Raw genomic sequence first — 26,155 nt, forward strand, 5'->3', positions numbered from 1 at the left:
TCAACTATAATTGTTGTCTTGGAAACGGTTTTGGGGATAAATATGGTTGTGCTAATGAAACTTTTCATGATTTCCAACGATCCGATTTATTAATTAGGCCAGACCATCTTACTACCTTAATGCTACCCATTTTGGAATATTCAAAGGGTTAAAACAAAAAAAAAGTTCCTATGAGGACATCGAAAAGGAGGAAAGGGGGATAAATCTTAAATTCATTATTTACCAGCTCTCATAAGGATTCTAGTTAAATGAGTAGGTTAAACGTGCTTTTTGGCACTTTTGTGGGTTTCAAACATCCTTCCTACCTCATTAAGCAGAGAGCAGAGAGTTGTATACACAGCATTTTGAACTAATGATTCCTAGCGTTAATTCTCTGAACTCCCTCTCTGGAGGATTTAAAATTGGACGAACGCAAGAGAAACAAGCGAAACCAAAATCCTAACTAGCCAGGGTTTTCTAGTTCTAGCTTTCAGTAAAGAGGAGTTTTGTAGGAAGTTCTGCTCAAAGCGTAGCCCGAAGGGCAGCCTGCCGGCTCTGGAGGGTTTAGTGGAGGCCGAGCGTGAACCCTGGGGGCGAGAGCGCATCCTGGTCTGAGATCACACCCACTCGGTGTGTGCGTGAGTGAGTGCGCGGTGTCCGCGCGCGTGTGTACGTGTGGGGAGGTGTGTGCCAAAGGGGTGGGGTGAGGGGCGGTGAGGAGGGCGCTAGGTGAAGCGCGAGGAGCGGGAGCGGGAGGTCGCGCGCTCCGGCCTCTCCCCCAGGGGCCGCGGCGGCTGGCTCGCGCTCCGGCTGCCCCTCCTGGTGCGCGCCGCGGCGGCGCCACAGGCCCCTCGACCCTTTGACCACCACCCTCCGGCCGCCCGGCCCCCAGCGGGGACCGGCGATGGCGCGGGACTGACGGCCTCCTCCCTCCGGACCCTTCTGTCCCTCCAGGGGCTCCCGGGGGCCGCGGCGCCGCCCCGACCTGCATGTGGGGCGGGCGCGCCGGCGGCCAGAGCGAGCGGCCCTCGGCGCCCCCGAGGCGGTGCCCGGCCGCGCGGGAGAACCAGGAGGACGAGGAGGAGGAGGAGGAGCAGCGGGCCGGGCCGGGCTCCCCGCGCGCCGCCGCCCGGGAGCACGGGCTCCCCTGAGGGAGCTCGGGGCGTCCCAGCCCCGGAGGAGGGACCCGGAAGCAGAAGCGGAGCCGCGAGTCGAGCCGAGCCGCTGCCCCCGCTGCCCGCCGGCGCCGGGTGGGGGTCCCGGCGGCTGGATGGGCGGCGGCGGCTTCGGCCGCGGGCGGCTATGGGCGAGGAGCAGAGCACGGTGAGCGGCAGCGGCGGGCCCCTGGAGGCGCGGACCCCCCCTGGCGGCGCCACGGGCCACCCCGAGCCCCCGAGGCCGCCGGGGGACAGCACCGGGGCGCCCGGGCCGCGCGCCTCCTCCGCCGAGCCGAGCGGCGACAGCTGCGGAAGCGACTCGGGCTGCGCGGACACGAGCGTCCCGGAGCCCGCGAGAAGCCGGGGGGCCCCGAGCTGGAAGAAGAACCAGGCACCGGCGCAGCCCGCAGGACTGGCCTACACCGGGCCCCTCAACCCCCAGGCTTTGCAACAGCAGCTGGCAAAGGAGGAGGAGGAAGCGAGGGACCGAAGCGAGAGAGGGGATGAACAGCAGGAGGCGCCCCCCGGCGAGCAGCCGGAGCCCCGGACCCGCGTCGGGGCCCCAGACGGACTGGTCCTGGACGTGCTGGGCCAGCGGCGCCCGCCCCCCGCCAAGAGACAAGTCTTCTGCTCCGTGTTCTGCGTGGAGAACGACCTGCCCGAGGTCCCCTCGGCGGAGCGGCTCTCGCTGCCCGCGTCGCCACCCCGGGCTCCGCCGGTGACCAACCCTCCCAGCACCCCCTCCTCCTTCCCCAGCCCCCGGCTGTCGCTCCCAGCGGACACCCTGTCCCCCGACGGCGGCAGCATCGAGCTGGAGTTCTACCTGGCGCCCGAGCCGTTCTCCGTGCCCAGCCTGCTGGGAGCTCCACCCTACTCTGGCCTGGGTGGGGTCGGGGATCCCTATGCGCCCCTCATGGTGCTGATGTGCCGGGTGTGCCTGGAAGACAAGCCCATCAAGCCCTTGCCCTGCTGCAAGAAGGCCGTGTGCGAGGAGTGCCTCAAAGTCTACCTGAGCTCCCAGGTAACCTCAGCCCCTCTGTCCCTCCCCTGTCCCCCATTCAGCATTCCAAATCACTGGCCAGGAAGTACAGCTCGCCAGCTCCCTGCTCACAGGAAGAGGTGATGAACACCCTTATGGAGGACCTCTGTCAGTTTCTTACATCTCGGTTGTTGGTTTAAGTGTGTTTGTCTTCGCTGGTTAACTTGACTGGAATTTAACTCTGCTTGAGCTTCGAGCTTTGATTGGCAACCATAGAAGGAACAGGGTACAAGTGAATTGCCTTCTGCTATTTCTTTTATTAGATTGCAAGCAAGGAGCTTGCTCAAAGAGGAGGGCAATGAGAGTGCCTCAGAGGCCTGGTATCCCAGAAACTAACAAATAGTGGGCAGAAAATAAATATGTATTGAGTTGGTGGAGAGAAGAGTTGCAATGAATGATACCGAATTTGAAATTTTGCTCCATTTAGATAATCCAGAAAAAGTGTTACTAATTTATTTATTCCTTGGCCCTGGTCCGCTTTTCAGTTTCCTTTTTCTCAGTTAAGTTGAAGTACTTTTTCTCACTGAAGTTTTATGCCAGCAGAGTGCTTTATTTCTCTGAGAGGGAACAAAACAGAAAGAGCGAAACAAAGCAAAGCAAGGCTAAGAGGCTTAACAAAACAAGTGCTGGTGAAACTTTCCTCCTCAGCTCCTTATTTGAAAACTTGTTTTTTTTCTTGGAAAGTTTAAGAGTGCAGTAGACCGGCTTTCCTTCCCTGGTGGTGAATGCGTCCTTCCCGCAGTTTTCAGTCTGTTATGTTTCTGCCAGTGTTTTGCACAATCCGGAATGCCCTTTGATCCCATGTCTGATTGTCCGACGCCTATTCATCTTTCAAAACTCTGGCTGTTCAGGTGCCAACTTTTCCGTGAAGCCTTACCTCACCCTCCAGGCCACTGCTTGTATACTTTCAAAATACTTCTGCATGTCTTGCATGCGCTGAGGTTGTTCCATATGTGTCTGTTTGTCCGGCTAGACTGTATGGACAGGGTTTTATAGCCCCTGTGTCTGGTAGTTTCATGTTGGTATCCTTTCCCATAATAGTGTTGAATAACATTGGCTGAAGCGAACTGAAGAGGATTTCACATGGTGCAGTTGCTCTGTGTATTGTGGCTAATCCATGCTTGTGTCTAGACTGAAAGTGTGTAACCTGCTCAACGGCAAACGCAAAGGGGAATTTAGACAGAATGGAATGTTACACAAACAGTGACTTGGCCAAGATGGCTGAGATTATCCAAACGCCTGTGAGAGACTATGATGTCTCTTTCATGCGTTATCGGCAGACAGATGCTTGAAAAAGGAGGAAAGCCTGCTGCCCATCGTGTCAGTTTCTACAACATCACTGTCAAACAGCCCAACAGATACCGGTGCCATCCATGTGCAAAGCCCTGTGGTGGGATTCAGACATTCCCAAGGTATGGGCCCTGCTCCAAGGAAGTCCCCTGGTGTGTATACAAGATGTGTACACAAGAACAATGCAAGGTAGCATATAATAAGATGTAAGCGGAGTAACAATATCATGTAGCACTTCCTCTTAAGGGCTGGATACAGATGCAGTGGGTTTAGAAGTTCAAGGGAGCTGGTCATTATAGGTTGGGGTACTCTGCAGTTTGATTCCTTTAAGGTGGGCCCTTTCCCCAAAGCAAAATTTTTTTTGCCACCATAAGTTAGTTTTAGGAAGTCAGTGTTTTGATCTCCAGTGGAGAAAGAGAAGGAATGGGGGTGGGGAGTGGAGGGTGGCAAGGTGAGTGAAGAATCATTGCCATGCACAACTGGGAAAAGCTCCTCTGAAGGAACGTAGTATCTGAAGGTTGTCGGCAGTATTTAGGATTGTATGTATGTTCCTGACCTTCTTCTGAAGTATTTGGCAGAATTTCAATAAAGAAAAAATACACTTTATTTGAAATAATAAACAACAACAAAAAGATGAATCATGCAGGCCAGGCATGCTTCCACTTCAGGGCTTTGTGTGTGTTGTTCCTTGAGCCTGGACTATCCCTCTGGAGTCCCCCCCACCCCCCATTCCCTTGCTTACTCCTTCCCCTTCTCCCTCTCAGGTCTGTATGCAGATGTCACCTGTGTGACCTTCACTGTCCACCTGTTTGGTGGTCACCCAAAGTTGAGCCTCACCCCCCACTCTAGATCTCCTTTCCAGCTATTTATTTTCTCCCTAGTGATAAAAATATTCTGCCTTGTACTTATGCAGTTGATTTCCATGAAGACAGGAGTTTTCACATGATTTATTCTCTACTGTGGCTTTAGCACCTAGAATGTTGTCTGACACATACAGATGCTCAACTAATTAGTTATTGAGTTTATGAAGAGCTGAGCGACAAAGAGAGGGTGAAACTGCCCCCAGAAACCACGGCTAGAAGGAGGTGATCTGCTTGAGCACTGAATTCTACTCTGAGATTCTCGATGTTTAAGACAAAAGACAAAGACTTAAAGTAGACAAAAATAATAGCTTTGCTAAGTTTGTTATTAAACTTAGAATTAAAGAGTTTTTAAACAAACTTTCAGCTTATACAAAAATGGCATTTCTTTCACTTGGATAAAACTAGGCCTGTGGTTATAATTCTGGTCTGTGTTAATGATTAGGTCCCTTCTACTTAGAGTCTGTGTTTCCACATCACTTAACCTCTCTGTGTCTTAATTTCCTCATCAATGAAATGGGATTGCAGACCATGATCTGTAATGACACACCAATTCTAAAGCAAAACAAAATCAAACTGCAGGCCTAGTTTGACAACAAATCAACTGTTTTGTTGCATTACTGAACCAGGTCAAAGGGCATGGAGAGTGCCCTCTTTCTCATTTTATAAGGCATTTTGGTTTTGACAGAAGTAAATCTGTCAAGCTTGAACGTGCAAGACTCTTTTAAGACCTTTTAAAGTAAAATGATATATTTGAAATAAAAAGTTATTAGTGACTTCTTCATCTTTTGGATCTGTGCCAAATAGTTAGTGTATTATTTAACATCATTTAAGAAAACAAAGCAGAGTCCCTGTTAAGCATTTTATGCAGACATTAAAAATGCATACTAAATGTGAGTTGGAATATTGCCTGGTTAAATTAATATTCTTCTAAAAGGAGATGCTGAGTTCTTTCAAAGAAGGTACAAAGTTGGAAGACAGGAATGCAGGTTTTTAGATCATAAATCTTATTTCCATTAGTGCCGTGGACTGAATATGTGGCAAAGGCTGATAGATATAGGTGTCTTCATTATTTCAGTGCAGACATAGCAGGGTGGTGACTTAAATACTTCCATACTGTGTTTTAAAAATGATAGTTTTAGGTTTTCAAAACATAATTCTTCTTCAGTTATCACTGTGACTGGGGCTGTTGGAGAATCCTTCTTAGTAGAATGACTTTACTGGCCGATAGGTACCATCCAGTTTCCAGTTGCCATGGTGAAGGACTGAACTGATACATTATCATCTTTGGCACTTACATAGGGGAGTTACTTAAAGGCTGTAGAGTACCATGACGGAGATAGTGGGAGTTTAACTGGTTTGTGTTGCCTGGGTACATAAATCTTTGGTACATAAATTTTAGAAGTACGTTTCCTAGCAAGCTGTGTGTGCGCGTATGACCGTGGCTTAGAGCGCACAGTCCCAGGGATGTCTGCAGTCTCCTGCAGGTCACAGGGCCATTCTGAGTACTGACCTCAGCTGGTTTGGCCTTTACCACGTTTTCTAGGAGGAAAGATTGTTGCTTTCCTTGTTTCATAGAATGATATTGCGCTCATTTCAAAAAATCCTCCACAGGTATCTTTCTTTTATGATTTTGCTTTGAGACAGTAAAATCTGTTATGATGTGAAATATTAATATTTAGTCCTTTACGTAAAGAAAGAAGAGAATTGGGCATCCTAAGGGCTTTCTAAAGGTAAGGGCTGTTGCCGCTTTCATCACTCTGCTTCAAAGTGCTCGCGATTGGCAGATGCATGACTTGGAATGTATACACCTGTCAAATGAGTATTAATAGAGACAAGCAACACATTACTTCTGCAGTTTGTGAACAAAACAGCTGCTAGATGGTAATGTCCTAGAATGACTGTCTACCATAGTCACCCTCGAATCAGTGACCTAGGGATGAAAGCTTCTGTATCCTATTATTAAACTCTGAGTCATCCAGACTTTTATGGGTAAAAGTGTAACCTACTTTTTCCCTTTAAACCTTAAAACAACCTGGGTAGTTTTAGAATCTGTCCTGTTCAATATGGAGTTTGCATGCAGCCGTCTTCACACAGGTGATTTACAGATCCTATCATGCCAGGTGTGATTTTGGTAGTCTTAAAAATGTGAAGAATAAAAGAGACTGAACTCTGTTAAATCACTCTGGGAATTTGAAAAGTGAGAATTCAGGCATATGTAAGCTTTTTGTGTGTGTACAGAATGAGTGTGTGTGTGTGTGTGTGTGTGTGTGTGTGTGTGTGTGTGTATGTGTATTGGGGGGCTGTGGTAACATTTGCTTTTATACCTTCCTGACTCATGCACTTACTTATTTTCCTCTTCTGACTCTTTAATGATATCTCGTTTAATAATTTCTTCATTTCTCTTTAATAATTTCTTTTTTCTCTTACTTTTCAAAATTTGATTTTAAGTAGCACTTTATTTCTACAGAGGAATCAATCCCCTATCAGGGGCTCATCTCTGGGCCAGCAGGACCTGGTCCAGGCACTGCCTGAGTGTCTTCCTTCCCGTCGCTTCCAGCATCTGGAGATGACGACGCCACGTGGAGAAACCCTGCATTGTGCTCCATTGCCTACAAGATCTCAAATAACATGACTAGTACTACTTACCTCATGCGTCAACTGAAACCTTTACAGTGGTGATTTTTTCTTTTTTCTCCTAGAGTAGATAGAGCTCAGCGTTTACACTTGAAGGCTCTTCCTTACTCCTCATATGAGAGACGGCAAAAGGAGAACGTTAGGACTTCAGCTCCCAGCTTTTCATTAAGAGTTTGTGATGGGGTTGTAGACAGATACTTGAGTCATAATTTCCTATAATTAACTTTTTCATTTGTTAATATACCATTTACGCATTTAACAAACATTTACTGAGTACCTGTGTGGCAAGGACCATGAGATAATCTTTAAATGTATTAAGTGCCCCCAAGGAGCCATCTTAGAGACTAGTTGGCAGTGTTTCTTCCAAGCTTTGTCTTCCAAGCATAAGTAAGCTTTTCTTTAAGTTCTCAGACAGCTGTGGGTCTCCCCTCTTCTGCTTCCTTTCTGGGAGGATTTTCTTAAGCCGATTCTGGAATACCAGTTAACCTTTTAGTAAGCATATTACTATTTCTCCTATTATGTTTATTTCAAAGTAATAAATCCACTCATTACTTGTTTCTTAATAAACATATTTCTCAGAGTTCTTTGTAATTGTGATAAATAGAATATTAGTTAATACTTTGCTTCTTTCAAAATATTTATTACCTTTGCTTAAAAGAAAACATAATTTTGCTGTTTGTTTTGGATCATTCATGACAATGTGGCAAATCTTGAAAGTTATGATACTTTCAGAGAATTGGTTTTTTTGGTTTAAATTCAGTGTCAGAAGGGTTTTATGTGATAAACGAAATGAACCTTCCCAAATCAAGTTCTGTCTTAAAACAAAAATTCAGTGTCTGCAGGACAATAAATTCCTAGAATAATATTCTCTTTCAATGTTATCAGTACTATTTGCCCTATCAATTTTGGGTAATTACACTTGAGTTTCCACAAATAATAACAACCATTAATTGAACATCTATATTCCAAGCATTTTTACACGTTTCATTATTTAATTTTAATTCCTTTACATATTAAATACTTATTACATGTGAAACGCTGTTGGAGGTGTTGGGGATACAGAGAACAGTAACAGATAAAGCCCCTTACTCCATGGAGTTTATATACTAGGCTGGGGAGAGGTTGATAATAAAATAAGTAAATTATTTAGTATATTAGGAGATAATAAGGGCTATAGAGAAAGAAAAACAAGGGACGGGTGATAAGAAATATTGGGGAGGAGGTTTTTCTTTATATATTTATAGTGTTTTTAGGAGTTGTCAGGGAGGGTTTATTTTACAAGGTGACTTTTGAGCAGAGATCTTTCTGACGGCCGTGAGAGAGCAAACCATGAGGATATCTAAGGGAACAGCAAGTATAAAGTTCCAGAGACAGGAGCATACTTGGGGGGGTTCCAGGAATGGCAAAAAGATCCATGCGGCTGAAGCATAGGGAATGAGGTGGTGAGCGATAAGAAGAAACCAGCAGGAAGAGTGGGAAAAGCTGATCGGAAAGGGCTTTAAGGCCATAGAGAATTTGCGTTTCCTCTGAATGAGATCGGAAGCTGTAAGATGATTTTAAGCTAATCAGATATGACTTTACCTTTATGAGAAAGTACTCTGGCTCTCTGTGGACAATATACTATGGGAGTCAAGAATGGAAGTAAAAAGACCAGTTAGAAGACGATGGCAGTAAGCCAGAGGGGAGGTGTGACAGTTCAGACTAGGGTGATAGAGGTGAATATGGTTTGCACTGGTGGAATTTTGAATATATTGTGACAATAGAGCTGGCAGAATGTGCTGATGATTGGGTGTGGGATGAGAGAAAAAAGAGTCCAGGATGACTCAGGTTTTGAGCCCAAGCAATTAGAAGAATGGGTTTGTCATTTAATAAGGTGAGGAATACTAATACTGTAGGAGGACTAGTTTTAAGGAGAATCAGGAGTTCATGCTAAGTTTGAAAAGGTATTTAGACATTCATGAAAGGATGTTGAATAGGCAGTTGGTGTGTGGCATTCAGCAGAGCGATCTTAACAGAAGATGTAAATTTGAATATTTTTGACATATAGGTGATATTTAAAGCCATGAGACCAGATGAGGTCACCTGGGGCATGATAGTTGATAGGGAAGGATTGAGGACTGAGTCTGGGCCTACCAGTGTTTGCTGATATATAAAGTCTGGGATGTATGAAAGAACCAGCAAAAAGTCTGAAAGGGAGAGGGCCAGATAGGCAAGAAGAAAACCAAGGCAGAGTAGTTACCCAAAGGCCAAACAAAGGTGATGTTTTAAAAAGGAAAGAGTAATCATTTTTGTCTAATGCTTCCGATAGTTTCAGCAGGATAAAGATTAAAATTGACCACTGGATTTCCCAACAAGGAGATTATTTGTAAGTGTGAACAGTGCTGTTTTCATTGGCACTGGTGGGGTTGGCTTTCTGATTAGAATGGGTTCAAGAAAACAGGAACAGCTCAATTTCTGTACTATAGGTAGCAGAATGTTATGTGAGGAAACTCAAGGTTAGAGAGATTAAATAACTCGCCCTAAATCACACAGCTAGGAAATGGCAAAGGTGGGATTTCAATTCAGGATTTGGCTCTAAAACCCAAGGTCTTTCTACAGTCTTTGCATTTATTATCTTATTTATAGGTTAAATATATATTTATTTCATTTTTCTTTTAAGTTTATATCCATATTGTACAGAATCACAAGTCTTCCAGTCCAAGAAGAAACTTAATTACATGTTTTGAGGAAGTGGAAGTCTCTTGCCCAGATTTAGATCCAGAGGAAGATTTCTACCAAAGTCAGCCTCATCGTCGTGTACGAAAATCAAGAGGAGTGTAGAGGAGCTATGATTTGACTTACTATTAAGTTTTAATGGCAGAAAACGGGACGTTTTCTTCCTGATTCTCTTGGCCATTCCTTTTGTTTCCGTTTGAGCTTTTTCTTATGTTACCATCTCTTAATGTTGGTGTCTACATGGTCCTATATTAAACCCTCTCTCTCCTCTCCTCACACTGTGTACTAGTAGTGGGGTCATGTCGTCCACTCCCATGGTTTTAGGTAACACCTATATGCTCTTGACTTCCAAATCTTTGTCTCTAGCCTGGATGACTCTTCTCACCTGCAGTACCAGGTAGCTGTTTGTCTCCTCGACATTGCCACCTGCATGTACTACCCACAGCCACCTTAAACCTCTCGGGATGAAATCTCCCTTTCCTCCTCTTCCTTCCCACACCCCTAAAGCTTTGCCCTTCCTTTGGGCTTCCGTGTTTCCATCAGTTATACCCAGGCCAGAAACTTGGGCATCGTCCCTGAATTCTTCCTCTCCCTCACCCCCCAGATCTAACTAATCACCTAGTTCTTTCAGTTCTACCTCCTGAAATTATTTTTATATTTTCTCAACTCTACTTTTCTTCATTTCTACTGGCATTTGCTGAGGCCTCCACCATTTCTCTCCTGGATTCCAGCCACAGCTTCCTGCTTGGTCCTAGTGCTCCAATCTTGACCATTTCCAGTCTGTCCTTCACACTACAGTCAGCATTGTCTTATAAAATGCACGACTGGTCTTAGCGTTCCCCTTCTTTGCCTTTCAGTCTGCTGTTGCTGTAGAATAGAATCTAAACATGATTTACATGTGCCTGAGTGATCTAACTCCTGTTTACCACTCTTAACTTTGTTTCTCATCAAGTGCCCCCCTAAGCCTTTAGCCATATTAAACTTCTTTTTGTTCCTTGAGCACTCTATGACTCTCTTAATTATGATCCTTTAGTTTAGTGACATTAGGTTCTGTCTTGGGGGGGGGGCTACTTTTTTTCCCACACTCCCCCAACCTCTGTTTGCCTCTTTCACACTGATTCATTCTTCTAGTCTTAGCTTAGACATATCTTCCTTTGAGAATTCTTCTTGACCCCCTATATCTGGATTAAGCGTCCTTTCTATATTCTGTGACAACGCTTTGACTCACTATAAGATTCTTCTCATTTCACTATATTTAAATCACCTGTTTCCTGCTCTATGCTCCCATTAGACTGTAAAGCTTGATGCATGCAGAAATCTTATTCATTTTTTTGGATTGATTTCTTAGCTCTTGGCATATTGTACACATGAAATGAGTATTTGTGTAGTGGACTTACGTAGTCTATAAATAATTAATAAATCAGATGCTAGTTGTCAATATACAGAGTATGAGAATAGATAGCCAAGGTGGTATTTAAAATGAAAATCTCAACATTTCATTATCTTGCTTAAACACCTACAAGACCTTCCCATTGCACAAAAAGATTCCAGTTCATAACACTGATGATGAGGTTTGGCCTCTACTCTCTTCAGTCTCTTTGTCCCTCCAGCTCTATATCAGACGTGTATCAGGCGTGTAGCCTTCTCTCTGTTAATTTTCCTCTTCTTTCAGATGTCAGCCATCCTTGAGTCTCCAGACTGAATCATTCCTGCCATTTATGCTTTTAGAGTCCTTTTTACTCTGCAGCCATTGTATCTTTATCCCCTTTTGTAATTATATGTTTGTGTGATCATTTGATGTTTGATTAATTATCTCCCCTTCCCCACTATTATTTGAGCTGCTTTTATAACTAGCATTTAGCATGAAGCCCAGAATGGAATAGGTGCTCAATAAGTATTTGTTAAAAGACTGAGTGAATGATTGACTGTAAATTATAGTAAGTTTAGGTTGGTAGGAAAAATAAGGTAGGATTTTGAAGCTGAATTTTTGATATTTTATTTCACAATAGATTTAAATTTTTAATGCAACAGAATGCTATGGCCTGAGTCTTTATCCTGGCATCCCACCTATCACTGAAATGCTTCTTTAATTATAAAACCTATTCTGGTTACTATGTCTTCTGCTTAACAAATTCCTCCGGAACCTGGGAACTTAAGACAACCATTTTTTTTTTTTTTTTTGATCATGGCATGTGGGTCAGGAATTTGGGAAGGGCTCAGCTGGTCAGTTCACACTTGGGGCTTCTCATGCAGTTGTAGTCAGATGTCAGCTTGCTCACTTGGCTGTCAGCTGATGCTGGCTGGCCTTTGTCAGGATACTCAGCTGCAGCTGTGTACAGAAGTGCCTACATGTGGCCTTGACAGCAAGATAGTCTCAGGGAAGTGGGCTTCTTACATGGAGGCTGGCTTCCTCTGGGGCAAGAGTCTCAAGTAAGCCAAGTGGAAGCTGCGTGATCTTTTCTGTCTTAACTTTGGAAGTCACTCAGCATCACCTGGGCAAAGCAGTCATAGGCTGCCTAGATTCAGGGGGAAGAGACTTAGACCTCAACTTTTTTTGTGAACATGTAAAAGAATTTGGGGCCATATTTTTAATCCACCACACTACTTCAGACAAAAATCAGGAATGTTGTGAATTTAGGTAATAAAGGTTTTGAGCCTGAATTTTAATTTGTTTTTTTTTTTAAATTTCATGTCTTTTCAATCATTTAATTATATATTTCCTATTCATATCACTATATTGATTTTCTACTTTGGTGTTGTGGGGTTTTTTTATGCTTTATCCTTGAATAATTTAACAATAAAGCTTCATTTAGTTTTAAGTAAAGCTTACATAAAAGTTGTTCCCTTTTAAAATTAAATATTTTAGATAATTCCATTGTAACTGAAATATCTTGAGATCAGGGTCAGCTTCTAATTATTAACACCACTTAAAATTATTCTACATAATGTAATTTACATTATATCAAAACTTTAGCTTCATTAGAGGTTAAAATATTATTTGAAAAGATTGAATACCTTGCTGAATAAAGAGAGTTGATGTAACAGATAGTTTTTGTAGTCCAGGGATATTCTATACAGAAATTATATTATATTTAATGATACCTAAGAATTAACCACCCTAGTTAACCTTTGTTAAATTGATGCACTGTTGGTTTTTTATTGTTTATGATATTCCAGTTTGGCTGATTTTATCATTTGATTAGCGTCCTCTCAAATAGGTAAGCCTTGCGTTTCCAGAACCAAATGTGTTGTGCTCAGAAATCTCTTCCTTGTTGAGGATATGTGCACCCTGAAACAAAGGAGGTGTATTGCTTTTATGATGGGTCTTTTTCTTTTCCCCCAGCTGAGGTAACTAAATTCTGTGCTTATGCATTCATGTGAATGACTGATCCCGTTTTAAATCTTTCTAAGCTGTTTGCCTCAATGATATTCTCTACTGTAAGATTCAGAGGCTAATTATAGGCTACCTAGCAAATTACTTCCCTTTTTGTGGTGTTGATTCTTGCCTTATTTCCTCACTTGATTATTGGACATATTCAGTGTTCCTGAATCTCCAAGATGTAAGACGCAAGTTAGATCACCGCAGCTTTTTCCTCTGGTTGCTTAACAATTTAAAACAGCAGGTAAAATAAAACAATTGATCATAGTGTTTCACTAGTGTTTTGTTTCCTTTGATAATGCCATTTTTCCTAATGTTTACAGTTTAGTTTATTATTAGTTTAAGTCTAAGTAGAGCTGTTGGGTCAAATCAGAAATGACTTGGATATGGCTAGATCTTAGTGTACCATGTTTGTATGAGCATATGACCTCGGTAGGGAAAGTGAGTTTCTTTCATTAGTTCCGTAGAAAGTAGGGGGGTTTTTATTCTTCTGCTAGAGATGCCCTTGGTGGGAAATGATAGGTGCAATCCCAAGAGTTCTAATTTAATCCTGCTTTTAACTAGTCTTACTATTAACTTTAGTGTTTTTTTTTCTTATATTACCATTTTTCCTCCTCAAGATTGTTTGTTTGTGAAAGAAACATTTTGAAAATAATAGGCTCCTAAAAGTAAAAGAAATACTCTGTGTGTTCAGTGTGCTGGTGCTTTACGTTAAAACCCTGTGTGTGTGTGTGTGTGTGTGAGTGAACGTCTCAAGTTTATTTGTGTGTTACAAGAAGATTATTTGCTGATCTTGATTTGTAAAAATCTGAGTATAGTCATTCAGGTAAATTCATGTATTTCAGGTTTAGTTTGAATCAACCTAAAATAGATGTCCCTTGAGCTTACCTTTTTTCTGTTGTTAGTTTTTAATATGTCACTTTGTGAGTCACTGAGGGCTTCACCCTTAGGATAAAGGGAGAGTTTAGAGGAATGCTTGAAAAGAAAATATTTGAAACAATAGTAATTCTTTTCCCAAGAGTTTGCTTCCTTTTTTTTTTTTTTTTAGGTTTTAGGATTTCTGAAAAATACTGTTTGTCCAGATATACTTTTCTCTTTAAAAATCACTACAAACTTACAAAATTTGGAAATAGAATTTTCAATCTTGCTTGAAAATTACGCAAATGAATTGCTTCAGAGAGTTTTGACCCACTTGTTTAAAAAATAGCACTTTATGATCAGCTGCAAGAATAGTTGATTGACATTAGGGAAGATGTACATCTACTAGCTGAATTTCATCAACAATCTTTGAATACTTGGTAGATGAGATGCAAAAATAAGTATAATGATTTAGTAAGCCCAGGCAACAGGGTTTTTTTGTTTTGTTTTGTTTTGTTTTGCCTCTCTTGTGTCTATGTGTGGTGCTTTTTCAAGCAATATATCAAAATAAATTGAACATAGACCTTAGAGACTCAGTGTCACTAAATGCTGAACAAAGATTTTTAAAAATAAGAAAGCTGGTTCTAACACATTGCTTTCACAATTATTATTCATTCTATTAGTGATGATTAGATGTTTTGTATCATTAATACAATAAGATTCAGATGTTAAAAAAATCACTGCAACTTTTGGATTCTTTTGGCTTGTTATAGTCTAGATGGATTGGACAAAACCTTGTTGGTTTGCTCAGGGGTCAAGGTAAAGCAGGAGGTCTCATCACAGGCTGGTTAAGGACACTGATCTGGGACCATAACCCTACCCTTAACCCTGCACAGTCACATATAAAGTGTATGCTTCTGCTCATAAGACTGTAGCTGAGACAAGATGGAAGGATTACTATTAATCATCTCATCACCACTTCTGGAAAAACACACGACCAAAAAAGTTCTACTAGATAATTAGTGAGTTGCAGAGACCTTTATATAGAGAAATCTTTTCAAGTGGACAAGGCTTTCCTTTCTTTCACTGTAGTCACACTGTAGAAGATCTGTTCTCTAGTACTCAGTAGGTTTAAGGGAATCAAAGGGGAGGGGGAACTAGAGCATTCTTATTCTCTTAAAAACATTTACAGAGCACAAAATATTTGTTTAGAGCTATGCTGATCACTATGATAAGAGACAGTGTAGTCTATGATCCATCCTCAGCGAGTTTAGAAATTCAATAGGTGAAAAGTAAGCTGTCCAGCAAATATTAGGGAAAGTTTATAATTACATTGTGTGATGCTGATTGTTGACTTAAGTGGCTCTGGGAAGAGAAAGCTGTGTTTATCGGAGTAGAAAAAGCTGGAACTTGGCTAGTATCTAAAAAGTGGTTGTTGATGTACAGGGGGAGTAGGAGAAGGGAGTTAGGGGTGGGGCGTGTCTCCAAGTGAGGTGGGGTGAGCAAGCACACATACACACTCAAAATTACATTTGTGGGGCTTCCCTGGTGGTGCAGTGGTTGAGAGTCTGTCTGCCGATGCAGGGGACAGGGGTTCGTGCCCTGGTCCGGGAAGATCCCACATGCCGCGGAGTGGCTAAGCCCGTGAGCCATGGCCACTGAGCCTGCACATCTGGAGCCTGTGCTCCGCAACCGGAGAGGCCACAACGGTGAGAGGCTGCGTACCGCAAAAAGAAAAAAAAAAAATTACATTTGTGGAAATAGAGAGGGAGGGCGTGCAAGCCACCATGGCTAGAGAGAGGGGCTGGGAAGGACAGTATGCAAATACAGGTAAAGAGGTGAGAGCTGAATGGTGAGCAGGAGTCTGTGGAACAGAGGCCTCAGTACAGAGCAGAGCACCACAGGCAGCTGGACAGAGCATCACTCTGCAAAGCTAGACCCACGGGTGTGCTGTGTCTCAAGAACAGGGAACGGAGGGAGCCTGGTCGGAGATGGCTTATTGAGGGAGATGTGGGTCAGATCACGTACAGCTGTGATGCCCCTCTGTGGAACTGGTACTTTATTCCAACTGTAATAATAAGCCATTGGAAAATTTAGTAGAGCTGTCAAACGATAATTAATGCTCCGAAAAGAGCCTGGCTTCAGTGTGGAGAATAAACTGTGTTTGAGGGGTGAGGTGGCAGGAAGAGAAGCAGGGAAAAGGGTTAGGAGGCGTCTGCAGCAGTCCAGGGCAGAGATGACAGTGGTCTGCGCTAGTGTGGAAATGGTTCTGTCTCCTGTCCTATCACTTATTGGGCTTTTGGTTTTAAAAGGTGCAGGGAGTGCTTTACCTTTGGTCTAGCAGAATGTCCTGCCAGTTCTTGCAGCCTTTAATGTTCAGAGGTCCACGTTGTATAACTCTGGACCAGCTGCCGTCTTTATCTTTCAAGCAGTGTATGATCAACCTCTGTTCAGCTTGATTCCCTCTTGCATTTTGTCTGTCTGCAATGGGTTTGTTTGTTTGGTTTTAATTGTTTGGTTCCAGAGACACCATGTAGAAAATCACTGACCGAAAAATATGAAAACATCTTTTGAATAGGTGTCCATAGTTGTTATTTTACTGATTGTCAGAATCAATTTATCAAAGAAGTTGAGCTATTTTCTGCTACCTACTTTTTTGCAATTTGCCGTTCTTAGTCTTTCCTCATTTTATGCTCAACAGTTTGCTTATGTCATTACTTAAAACAAATAGGAACTCCCACCCTCCCCTTCTCACAGATGGCGAAGGTCTCACTGGTCCACCAGTAAGTTCTGAGAGGAAGTTAGGATTATTTCATAACTCTATTCATTTCTTGTCCTTATGGTTTTGCATTGTTTTGAATGATTGTCCTTTGCTTCCTCAATTAATTCTTACTTTATTACACTCTCTTACTCCTAATTCTTGTTTTTGTAACAGTATTCTATTTGGGTGTCAGTTCCACTTCCTCTACCTTTAATGGGAAAGGCCCTGGGGTCATGGCTTAACTGTACAGTGGCTGTTTTATTTTGACTGTGGTTGTCCTTTTCTTTGTTTTTAGTAAGGGTACACTGATAAAGTAATTACTTAAACAAAGATTTGCTTTGTTGATTTTATGCTGAGTAACTGAGTTTCCCCTCTCTCCTATGAACCGTCCTTTGTTTATTTCAGAGTCCTGAAGTGTTTCCTCTAATTACATTCTATTATTCATCATAGAACCAGTAATATTTCAGTTGGAGGTAATAAAATATCGATTTTTTAAAGTATTTATGAGAAAACCTCAAGTATTTATCTTTAAAATAGATTTGTTCCATGTGTGGGTTGTGTAAATTTTAGAAGAATATAAACCTTATGCATTTGTATCATGACAGGTTTTTCAGTTGTCTTGCCATGTAACACCGCTGGATAAAAGTGATTTAAAGACCAGTAGTGTTTACTAAATTTAAAATATTTTCAAATTAGGTAGTGTGAGCAATCACAGATACTGGGTAGCATCTAGGAGTACTTTGTTTATAAAACAATTTGAGAAAAATTTAAGTAGCTAGAAAAGTTGGACTTTATAGTTTATGTTTAGAACATCCATTACGTTTGTAATACTTCATTTAAATTGTTTGCAAAGAATTTAGCTCTTTTTTTCCCTCTGTATTAATCTTCTTGTCAAGAACAGCTCATTTCAAAGTCAGTTCATTATTTTTCCTCTATAAATGTGAATGGGATTTAATTTTGTATCCCAACACTTTAACATATTTTCTTGGAAGTACCTATTTTATTTATTTTTTTAAACAATTAATTTGTGTTTTTAAAATTTTTATTTATTTATTTTTGGCTGCATTGGGTCTTCGTTGCTGCGGCAGCCTTTCTCTAGTTGTGAAGAATGGGGGCTATTCTTTGTTGCGGTGCGCGGGTTTCTCACTGCGGTGGCTTCTCTTGTTGTGGAGCACAGGTTCTAGGCGTGCGGGCTTGAGTAGTTGTGGTGCACGAGCTTAGTTGCTCTGCGGCATGTGGGATCTTCACGGGCCAGAGATCGAACCTGTGTCCCCTGCATTGGCAGGTGGGTTCTTAACCACTGCACCACCAGGGAGGTCCCAGAAGTATCGATTTTATTAAAAAATAAAAGCTAGTTCATGAGGTGATATAAGATATTTTTTCAATGTTTATCTCACTTTATAGATACTTTGATATTTTCCATAGCAAAAAATGTGGTTGATATTTCAAAAATTCCATAGTCAAAACCCTATCCCCAACCACCAAAATATATATATTCCTGCATTGCGTTTTGTATAAACACATTTCACATAATAATTTATAACCATTGCCATCTTGTAGACTATTTATCATTAATAATCTATTTATATATGATGCTATGGTAGATTCTACCTGAAAACAAAAAATTGTTTTACCTACATACCTACTCTCTCAAGACTTTAAAAATTTCTATATGGTATGCAAACACTTGTTTACCAGGTCACCTTGGGTATACCATTGATAAATTTTTAAAGAGAAAGTGTCAAAAGTTGATGACTTTATAGTATGTGAAAGTTATTTACTCAGTTTCTGGTGAGAAGAATGAAAATGGGTTTGTATTACTCAAATGTTTTCTTTGAATAAGATTGAAGAACTGTAAAGGGAAGTCATTCATCCTTCCTTGGCTTGCAGGTTTGTTGTCTGGTGAGAAAAGGGAAGAAACAGATATAACTGTCAGAGTGGAAGGGCCACTTTAGAGAGTACTTTGTTTTAAAGGAAAAGAAAAGCTTTCTATGTATTTTCTGTTCAACATCACTTCAGCATCCCTTTTTCCAAATAGGGGTTCTTAACTTGGTAGTCATAATAGTTCATGGATTGTCTTCAGAAGGGTTATACATGCCTTGAGATCCTATGCAAAATCCATTTTCTCTTGTGATTAGGTTAATAACATTTACTGGTTTTTAGACCATTACCCAAAAAAGGTTTTAGAGCTACTAACTTTGAAAGATTTTCACATCTTGGGAGCTAAAGACAAATTCTGGTGTTCGTATTTATGATAACCAAGATATGGGCTAGATATGAATATGTGGAATATTCAGTCTATTTAGTGTACAGAGGAAGGCACAATAAGTAGAAGATTGAGGTAGTGGATGGAATATGAGCAGGACAAGTGTAAATTTAGAGCCTGACTGGTGGTTTAATGGATTTATGTCCTAACCTCTCACTACTGGAAAGAACCTTAGAGGTCATCTAATTCGAGGTAGATATCTATGTATCAAAGCTACCTTCTTTTCAGTCATACACTTATGTGAACAGAGATGACCAGTAAAAAATACTAACCCTCACTTTTGTGTGTGTGTGGGTGAACATAATAGTGACCTTTCACCCCTAGTAAACCGATTAATTAATTAATTAATCTCCTGCAGTGCTTTGTGGACCTATTTCAAATGTAGTGCTTCTTACTGGACCAGTAAAAAGGAAGTCTAGAGTTAGAATATTTGAGTTTCAATCTTTGCTATATTATAAGCCTATGACTATTAGAAAAGTCAATTAATGGGATGATGTATGTGAAACCTTTACACATTGTAAAATGTTTATATTATGAAGCTCATATGAGCTTGATAAATAAAGGCAGACTGGGAGAATACAAATATAAGAGTAAGAAAAAGGAGATTGTAGTCCCATTTACATCATTTACATTAATTTTTAAAATCCTAACTAAATGCTAGCAAATAAAATCCAGCAAATGCATTTTTAAAAACCACAATTACATCATGATCAATTATCTCAGGAATGCAAAATGCTTTATTTAACATTGAGAGATCTATTTCATATTATTTATCACATTAATAGATTGAAGGAGAGAAACCATACAATAATTTCAATAGGTGAGGAAAATACATTCATTAAAATTAAAAGTAAGAAGTTTCAATCTAAGTGAAAAATCTCTGAGGGAGGAAAATGATACTATAAATTAGGGTTAAAGTCAATTCACATCCTGCAAATATCATTTTCTAAAATATACAAGTCATAGGGCTTCCCTGGTGGCGCAGTGGTTGAGAGTCTGCCTGCCGATGCAGGGGACACGGGTTCGTGCCTAGGTCCGGGAAGATCCCACATGCCATGAAGCGGCTAGGCCTGTGAGGCATGGCCGCTGAGCCTGCGCATCCAGAGCCTGTGCTCCGCAACGGGAGAGGCCACAACAGTGAGAGGCCCGCGTACCGCAAAAAAAAAAATAAATAAAAATAAAATAAAATAAAATAAAATATACAAGTCATAAAGAATTATTATCCTTTATACAGAAGAACTCTTAGAAATCAATAAGAAAAAGACTAGTTACTCTTGGAAAATGCAAAGTTTAATGACATAAATGGCCAGTAAATGTATACAAAAAAGTTCATACTCATTATTAAGACGCATTACAATTTATACTAATGAGGAAAACACAAATTAGCAACAACAAAACAAGATAACATTTTGATCTTAAAAATGGCAAGATCAGAAGGTCTGATGCAAACCAAGTGCTGGTTAGGATATGGGGCAAAGGGACGTTTAGACATTGCTTGTTCCCCAAAAAACTCTTGCACATATGTGAGAGGTATGTACAAGGTATGTATTGCAACATTATTTATAATAGTTGAAAAATTGGAAGCAAATTTCTATCATTAGGAAATGGATGAGTGAATTCTAGTATATTCATAAGTACACTATTCAACTGCACTTAAACTTGATCAACTAAATCTCTCTATATGTATTAACATAAATATAGATACTGAAAATGCAATATTAAGTAAAAACCAACCAAATTTCAGAATTCAAGCAGTTTCAATGCAATGAAATTTTAAAAAACATATAAAGTCATGATATGTTGTTCAAAGATATGTTTTTAGTGTAGTATTAAAAAATAAACATAAGCCAGATTTATAAGAGTGCATAATTCTGCAGCAGGAGAGAAGAATGGTAAGTACTTTTTATCTGTAATGTTCTATCTTTTTGTATAAAAAATAGGAAGCAGAATGATAAAATGTTAGCATTTGTTAATAATGGGTGTTGTGAAAACATGTATGTTACATTAATCTACTTTATAAAATTTGGTTGATATTTTTTATTTTTTAAGTTCATTTTAAACACTCAGGAATATGAATACTATAATTGCCAAGATTTCTTCTAGCTCTAGTATTCTGTAATCATTGTCCTCTTATGGCATCCCTGGTGACAGGTAAAATAGGTTTATTTTGTAAGTAAACTAGCACTTTTCTTTTATTGTGATAATTTGTTTTTTAACATCTTTATTAGAGTATAATTGCTTTACATTGTTGTGTTAGTTACTGCTGTATAACAAAGTGAATCAACTATACACATACATATATCCCCTCCCTCTTGCATCTACCTCTCGCCCTCCCTATCCCACCCCTCTAGATGGTCACAAACCACCGAGGTGATCTCCCTGTGCAATGAAGCTGCTTCCCACTAGCTATCTATTTTACATTTGGTAGTGTATATATGTCAGTGCTACTCTCTCACTTCGTCCCAACTTACCCTTCCCCCTCCCCATGTCCTCAAGTGCATTCTCTGCGTCTGCGTCTTTATTCCTGTCCTGCCCCTAGGTTCATCAGAAGCATTTTTTTCTTTATAGCCCATATATGTGTGTTAGCATAAGGTATTTGTTTTTCTCTTTCTGACTTACTTCACTCTGTATGACAGTCTCTAGGTCCATCCACCTCACTACAAATAACTCAATTTTGTTTCTCTTTATGGCTGAGTAATATTCCATTGTATATATATGCCACATCTTCTTTATCCGTTCATCTGTCAATGGACACAGAGGTTGCTTCCATGTCCAGGCTATTGTAAATAGTGCTGTAATGAACATTGTGGTACATAACTCTTTTTGAATTATGGTTTTCTCAGGGTATATGCCCAGTACAGGGATTGCTGGGTCATATGGTAGTTCTGTTTTTAGTTTTTTAAGGAACCTCCATAATGTTCTCCATAGTGGCTGTATCAAATTACATTCCCACCAACAGTGCAAGAGGGTTCCCTTTTCTCCACACCCTCCCCAGCATTTATTGTTTGTAGATTTTTTGTTGATGGCCATTCTGATGGTGTGAGGTGATACCTCATTGTAGTTTGGATTGGCATTTCTCTAATGATTAGTGATGTTGAACATCCTTTCAAGTGTTTGTTGGCAATCTGTATATCTTCTTTGGAGAAATGTCTATTTAGGTCTTCTGCCCATTTTTGGATTGGGTTGTTTTTTTTTTGATATGGAGCTGCATGGGCTGCTTGTATATTTTGGAGATTAATCCTTTGGCAGTTGCTTCGTTTGCAAATATCTTCTCCCATTCTGAGAGGTGTCTTTTCATCTTGTTTATGGTTTCCTTTGCTGTGCAAAAGCTCTTAAGTTTCATTAGGTCCCATTTGTTTATTTTTGTTTGTATTTCCATTTCTCTAGGGGGTGGGTCAAAAAGGATCTTGCTGTGATTTATGTCAAAGAGTGTTCTTCCTATGTTTTCTTTTAAGAGTTTTATAGTGTCTGGACTTAATTTACGTCTTTAATCCATTTTGAGTTTATTTTTGTGTATGGTGTTAGGGAGTGTTCTAATTTCATTTTTTTACATGTAGCTGTCCAGTTTTCCCAGCACTGCTTATTAAACAGGCTGTCTATTCTCCATTGTACATTCTTGCCTCCTTTATCAAAGATGAGGTGACCATATGTGCATGGGTTTATCTCTGGGCTTTCTGTCCTGTCCCATTGATCTATATTTCTGTTTTTGTGCCAGTACCATATTGATTACTGTAGCTTTGTAGTATAGTCTGAAGTCAGGGAGCCTGATTCCTCCAGCTCCATTTTTCTTTCTCAAGGTTGCTTTGCCTACTCAGGGTCTTTTGTGTTTCCATACAAATGGTGAAACTTGTTGTTCTAGTTCTGTGAAAAATGCCATTGGTAGTTTGATAGGCAGTGCACTGAAGCTGTAGTTTGCTTTGGGTAGTATAGTCATTTTTGCAATGTTGATTCTTCCAAATGAAGAGCATGGTATATTGCTCCATCTGTTTGTATTATCTTTAATTTCTATCATCAGTGTCTTATAGTTATCTGCATACAGGTCTTTTGTCTCCTTAGGTTTATTCCTAGGTATTTTATTCTGTTTGTTGCAATGGTAAATGGGAGTGTTTCCTTAATTTCTCTTTCAGATTTTTCATCATTAGTGTATAGGAATGCCAGAGATTTCTGTGCATTAATTTTGTATCCTGCAACTTTGCCAGATTCATTGATTAGCTCTAGTAGTTTTCTGATAGCATCTTTAGGATTCTCTATGTATAGTATCATGTCATCTGCAAACAGTGACAGCATTACTTTTCCTTTTCCCAATTTGGATTCCTGTTATTTCTTTTTCTTCTCTGATGGCTGTGGCTAAAACTTCCAAAACTATGTTGAATAATAGTGGTGAGAGTGGGCATCCTTGTCTTGTACCTGATTTTAGAGGGAATGGCTTCAGTTTTTCACTATTGAGAATGATGTTCGCTGTTGGTTTGTCATACGCGGCCTTGATTATGTTGAGATAAGTTCCCTCTATGCCTATTTTCTGGAGAGTTTTTATCATAAATGGGTGTTGAATTTTGTCAAAAGCTTTTTCTGCATCTACTGAAATGATCATATGGTTTTTATCCTTCAGTTTGTTAATATGGTATATCACATTGATTGATTTGCAAATATTGAAGAATCCTTGCATTCCCAGGATAAACCCCACTTGATCATCGTGTATGATCCTTTTAATGTGCTTTTGGATTCTGTTTGCTAGTATTTTATTGAGGATTTTTGCATCTGTATTCATCAGTGACATTGGCCTATAATTTCCTTTTTTTGTGACATCTTTGTCTGGTTTTGGTATCAGGGTTATGGTGGCCTTGTAGAATGAGTTTGGGAGTGTTCCTCCCTCTGCTATATTTTGGAAGATTCTGAGAAGGATAGGTGTTAGCGCTTCTCTAAATGTTTGATAGAATTCACCTGTGAATCCGTCTGGTCCTGGGCTTTTGTTTGTTGGAAGATTTTTGATCACAGTTTCAATTTCAGTGCTTGTGATTGGTTTGTTTATATTTTCTATTTCTTCCTGGTTCAGTCTCAGAGGGTTGTGCTTTTCTAAGAATTTGTCCATTTCTTCCAGGTTGTCCATTTTATTGGCATATCGTTGCTTAGTAATCTCTCATGATCCTTTGTATTTCTGCAGGGTCAGTTGTTACTTCTGCTTTTTCATTTCTAATTCTGTTGATTTGAGTCTTCTCCCTTTTTTTCTTGATGAGTCTGACTAGTGGTTTATCAATTTTGTTTATCTTCTCAAAGAACCAGCTTTTATTTTTATTGATCTTTATTATCATTTCCTTCATTTCTTTTTCACTTATTTCTGATCTGATCTTTATGATTTCTTTCCTTTTGCTAACTTGCGGGTTTTTATTGTTTTTCTTTCTCTAATTGCTTTAAGTGTAAGGTTAGGTTGTTTATTTGAGATTTTCCTTGTTCCTTGAGATAGGATTGTATTGCTATAAACTTCCCTCTTAGAACTGCTTTTGCTGCATCCCAGAGGTATTGGGTCATCGTGTTTTCATTGTCATTTGTTTCTAGGTGTTTTTTGATTTCCTCTTTGATTTCTTCAGTGATCTCTTGGTTATTTAGTAGCATATTGTTTAGCCTCCATGTGTTTGTATTTTTTACAGTTTTTTTCCTGTAATTGATGTCTACTCTCATAGCGTGGTCAGAAAGATACTTGATACTATTTCAATTTTTTAAATTTACCAAGGCTTAATTTGTGACCCAGGATATGATCTATTCTGGAGAATGTTCCATGAGCACTTGAGAAGAAAGTGTATTCTGTTGTTTTTGGATGGAATGTCCTATAAAAATCAATTAAGTCCATCTAGTTTAACATATCATTTAAAGCTTGTGTTTCCTTTTTTATTTTCATTTTGGATGATCTGTCCATTGGTAAAAGTAGGGTGTTAATGTCCCCTACTATGATTGTGTTACTGTCGATTTCTCCTTTTATGGCTTGTTAGCATTTGCCTTACGTATTGAGGTGCTCCTGTATTGGGTGCATAAATATTTACAATTGTTATATCTTCTTCTTGGATTGATCCCTAGATCATAATGTAGTGTCCTTCTTTGTCTTTTATAATAGACTTTATTTTAAAGTCTATTTTGTCTGATATGAGAATTGCTACTCCAGCTTTCTTTTGATACCCATGTGCATGGAATATCTTTTTCCATATCCTCACTTTTAGTCTGTATGTGTCCCTAGGTCTGAAGTGGGTCTCTTGTGGACAGCATATATGCAGGTCTTGTTTTCATAGCCGTTCAGCCCGTCTCTGTCTTTTGGCTGGAGCATTTAATCCATTACTAGCATTGATGCATAGCTTGTTAACATTGAGATGGAAATCTTGGGAGAGCTCTCACCGATTGATATTATGTGAGGCCGGGAGGTCTCTGGCAGTCAAATGTCCTGAACTCAGCTCTCTCTCCTCAGAGGCTCAGGCCTGACCCCAGGCTGGAGCACCAAGACCCTGTCGGCCACACGGCTGCTAGTATTGGAGGGTATCCTGCAGAGGTGGTGGGTGGCTGTGGCTCACTGCAGGGACCAAACTAGCACTTTTTTAGTAGATAGCACACATCTACAAAATACAGTGTAGGGTATCACCATAGAGATAATTGGGTTTAAACTCACCCTCTTGGGTCTCTTGCCCTACCACTGTCGACTGTGCATTTGCAAAAGCTCTGGAGACCTCTCTGATAGAAGTTATGGATGATAGTCCATAATTATTCACCATGTTTTTAATGAAAACTGTATCTTCCACTCTTCTCTGCTTTCAGTTCTTTCATTTTTTAAAATGAATTCTAGATAGGTTACAAAAGTAGAAATAATCATCTCCATTAAAGGAGCATAATTCTCAATTTCTCGTCTAAGTGGAAGTACACATCTGTCTTCACTGCCAAGTTGACATTATTCTTAATCTTAAACTATCTCTTTTTATAAAGCTGAAGATCACTACTTCTATAAATGCCTTACCTTCTTTTTTGACCTTGTTTCTGGGTATTGCCATGTTGGCATATTTTTTTCACATTTAGAAAGATACAGTTTTGTGGTTAGCAGAAAAGGGGGACAGCCATCAGACCACAAACTTTCTTTGATATTATTTTCAACTACTGATCTCACATATCCTTCGAATTTTACAAAGATATTGTATGCATGGCTTCCACCATTGATTTCTTCCCCCAGTTGTCTTTGACCT

At 40.1% G+C, this 26,155-nt stretch overlaps 1 protein-coding gene across 3 annotated transcripts in view; it reads left to right on the plus strand.

Moving 5' to 3' along the window:
• Window positions 1-1,137: 1,137 nt before the first annotated feature.
• Window positions 1,138-26,155, plus strand: part of RNF217 (ring finger protein 217) — a 131,513-nt gene continuing 106,495 nt past the window's right edge. For all 3 annotated transcript variants that reach the window (XM_079939171.1, XM_079939172.1, XM_079939173.1), the window contains exon 1: window positions 1,138-2,157. In XM_079939171.1, the coding sequence (XP_079795297.1) occupies window positions 1,282-2,157 (876 nt within the window). In that variant the 5' untranslated portion in view covers window positions 1,138-1,281. The remainder of the gene's footprint in view (window positions 2,158-26,155) is intronic.

The sequence above is a fragment of the Stenella coeruleoalba genome (genome assembly GCF_951394435.1).
Source record: "Stenella coeruleoalba genome assembly, chromosome: 12".
NCBI classification, from domain to species: domain Eukaryota; kingdom Metazoa; phylum Chordata; class Mammalia; order Artiodactyla; family Delphinidae; genus Stenella; species Stenella coeruleoalba.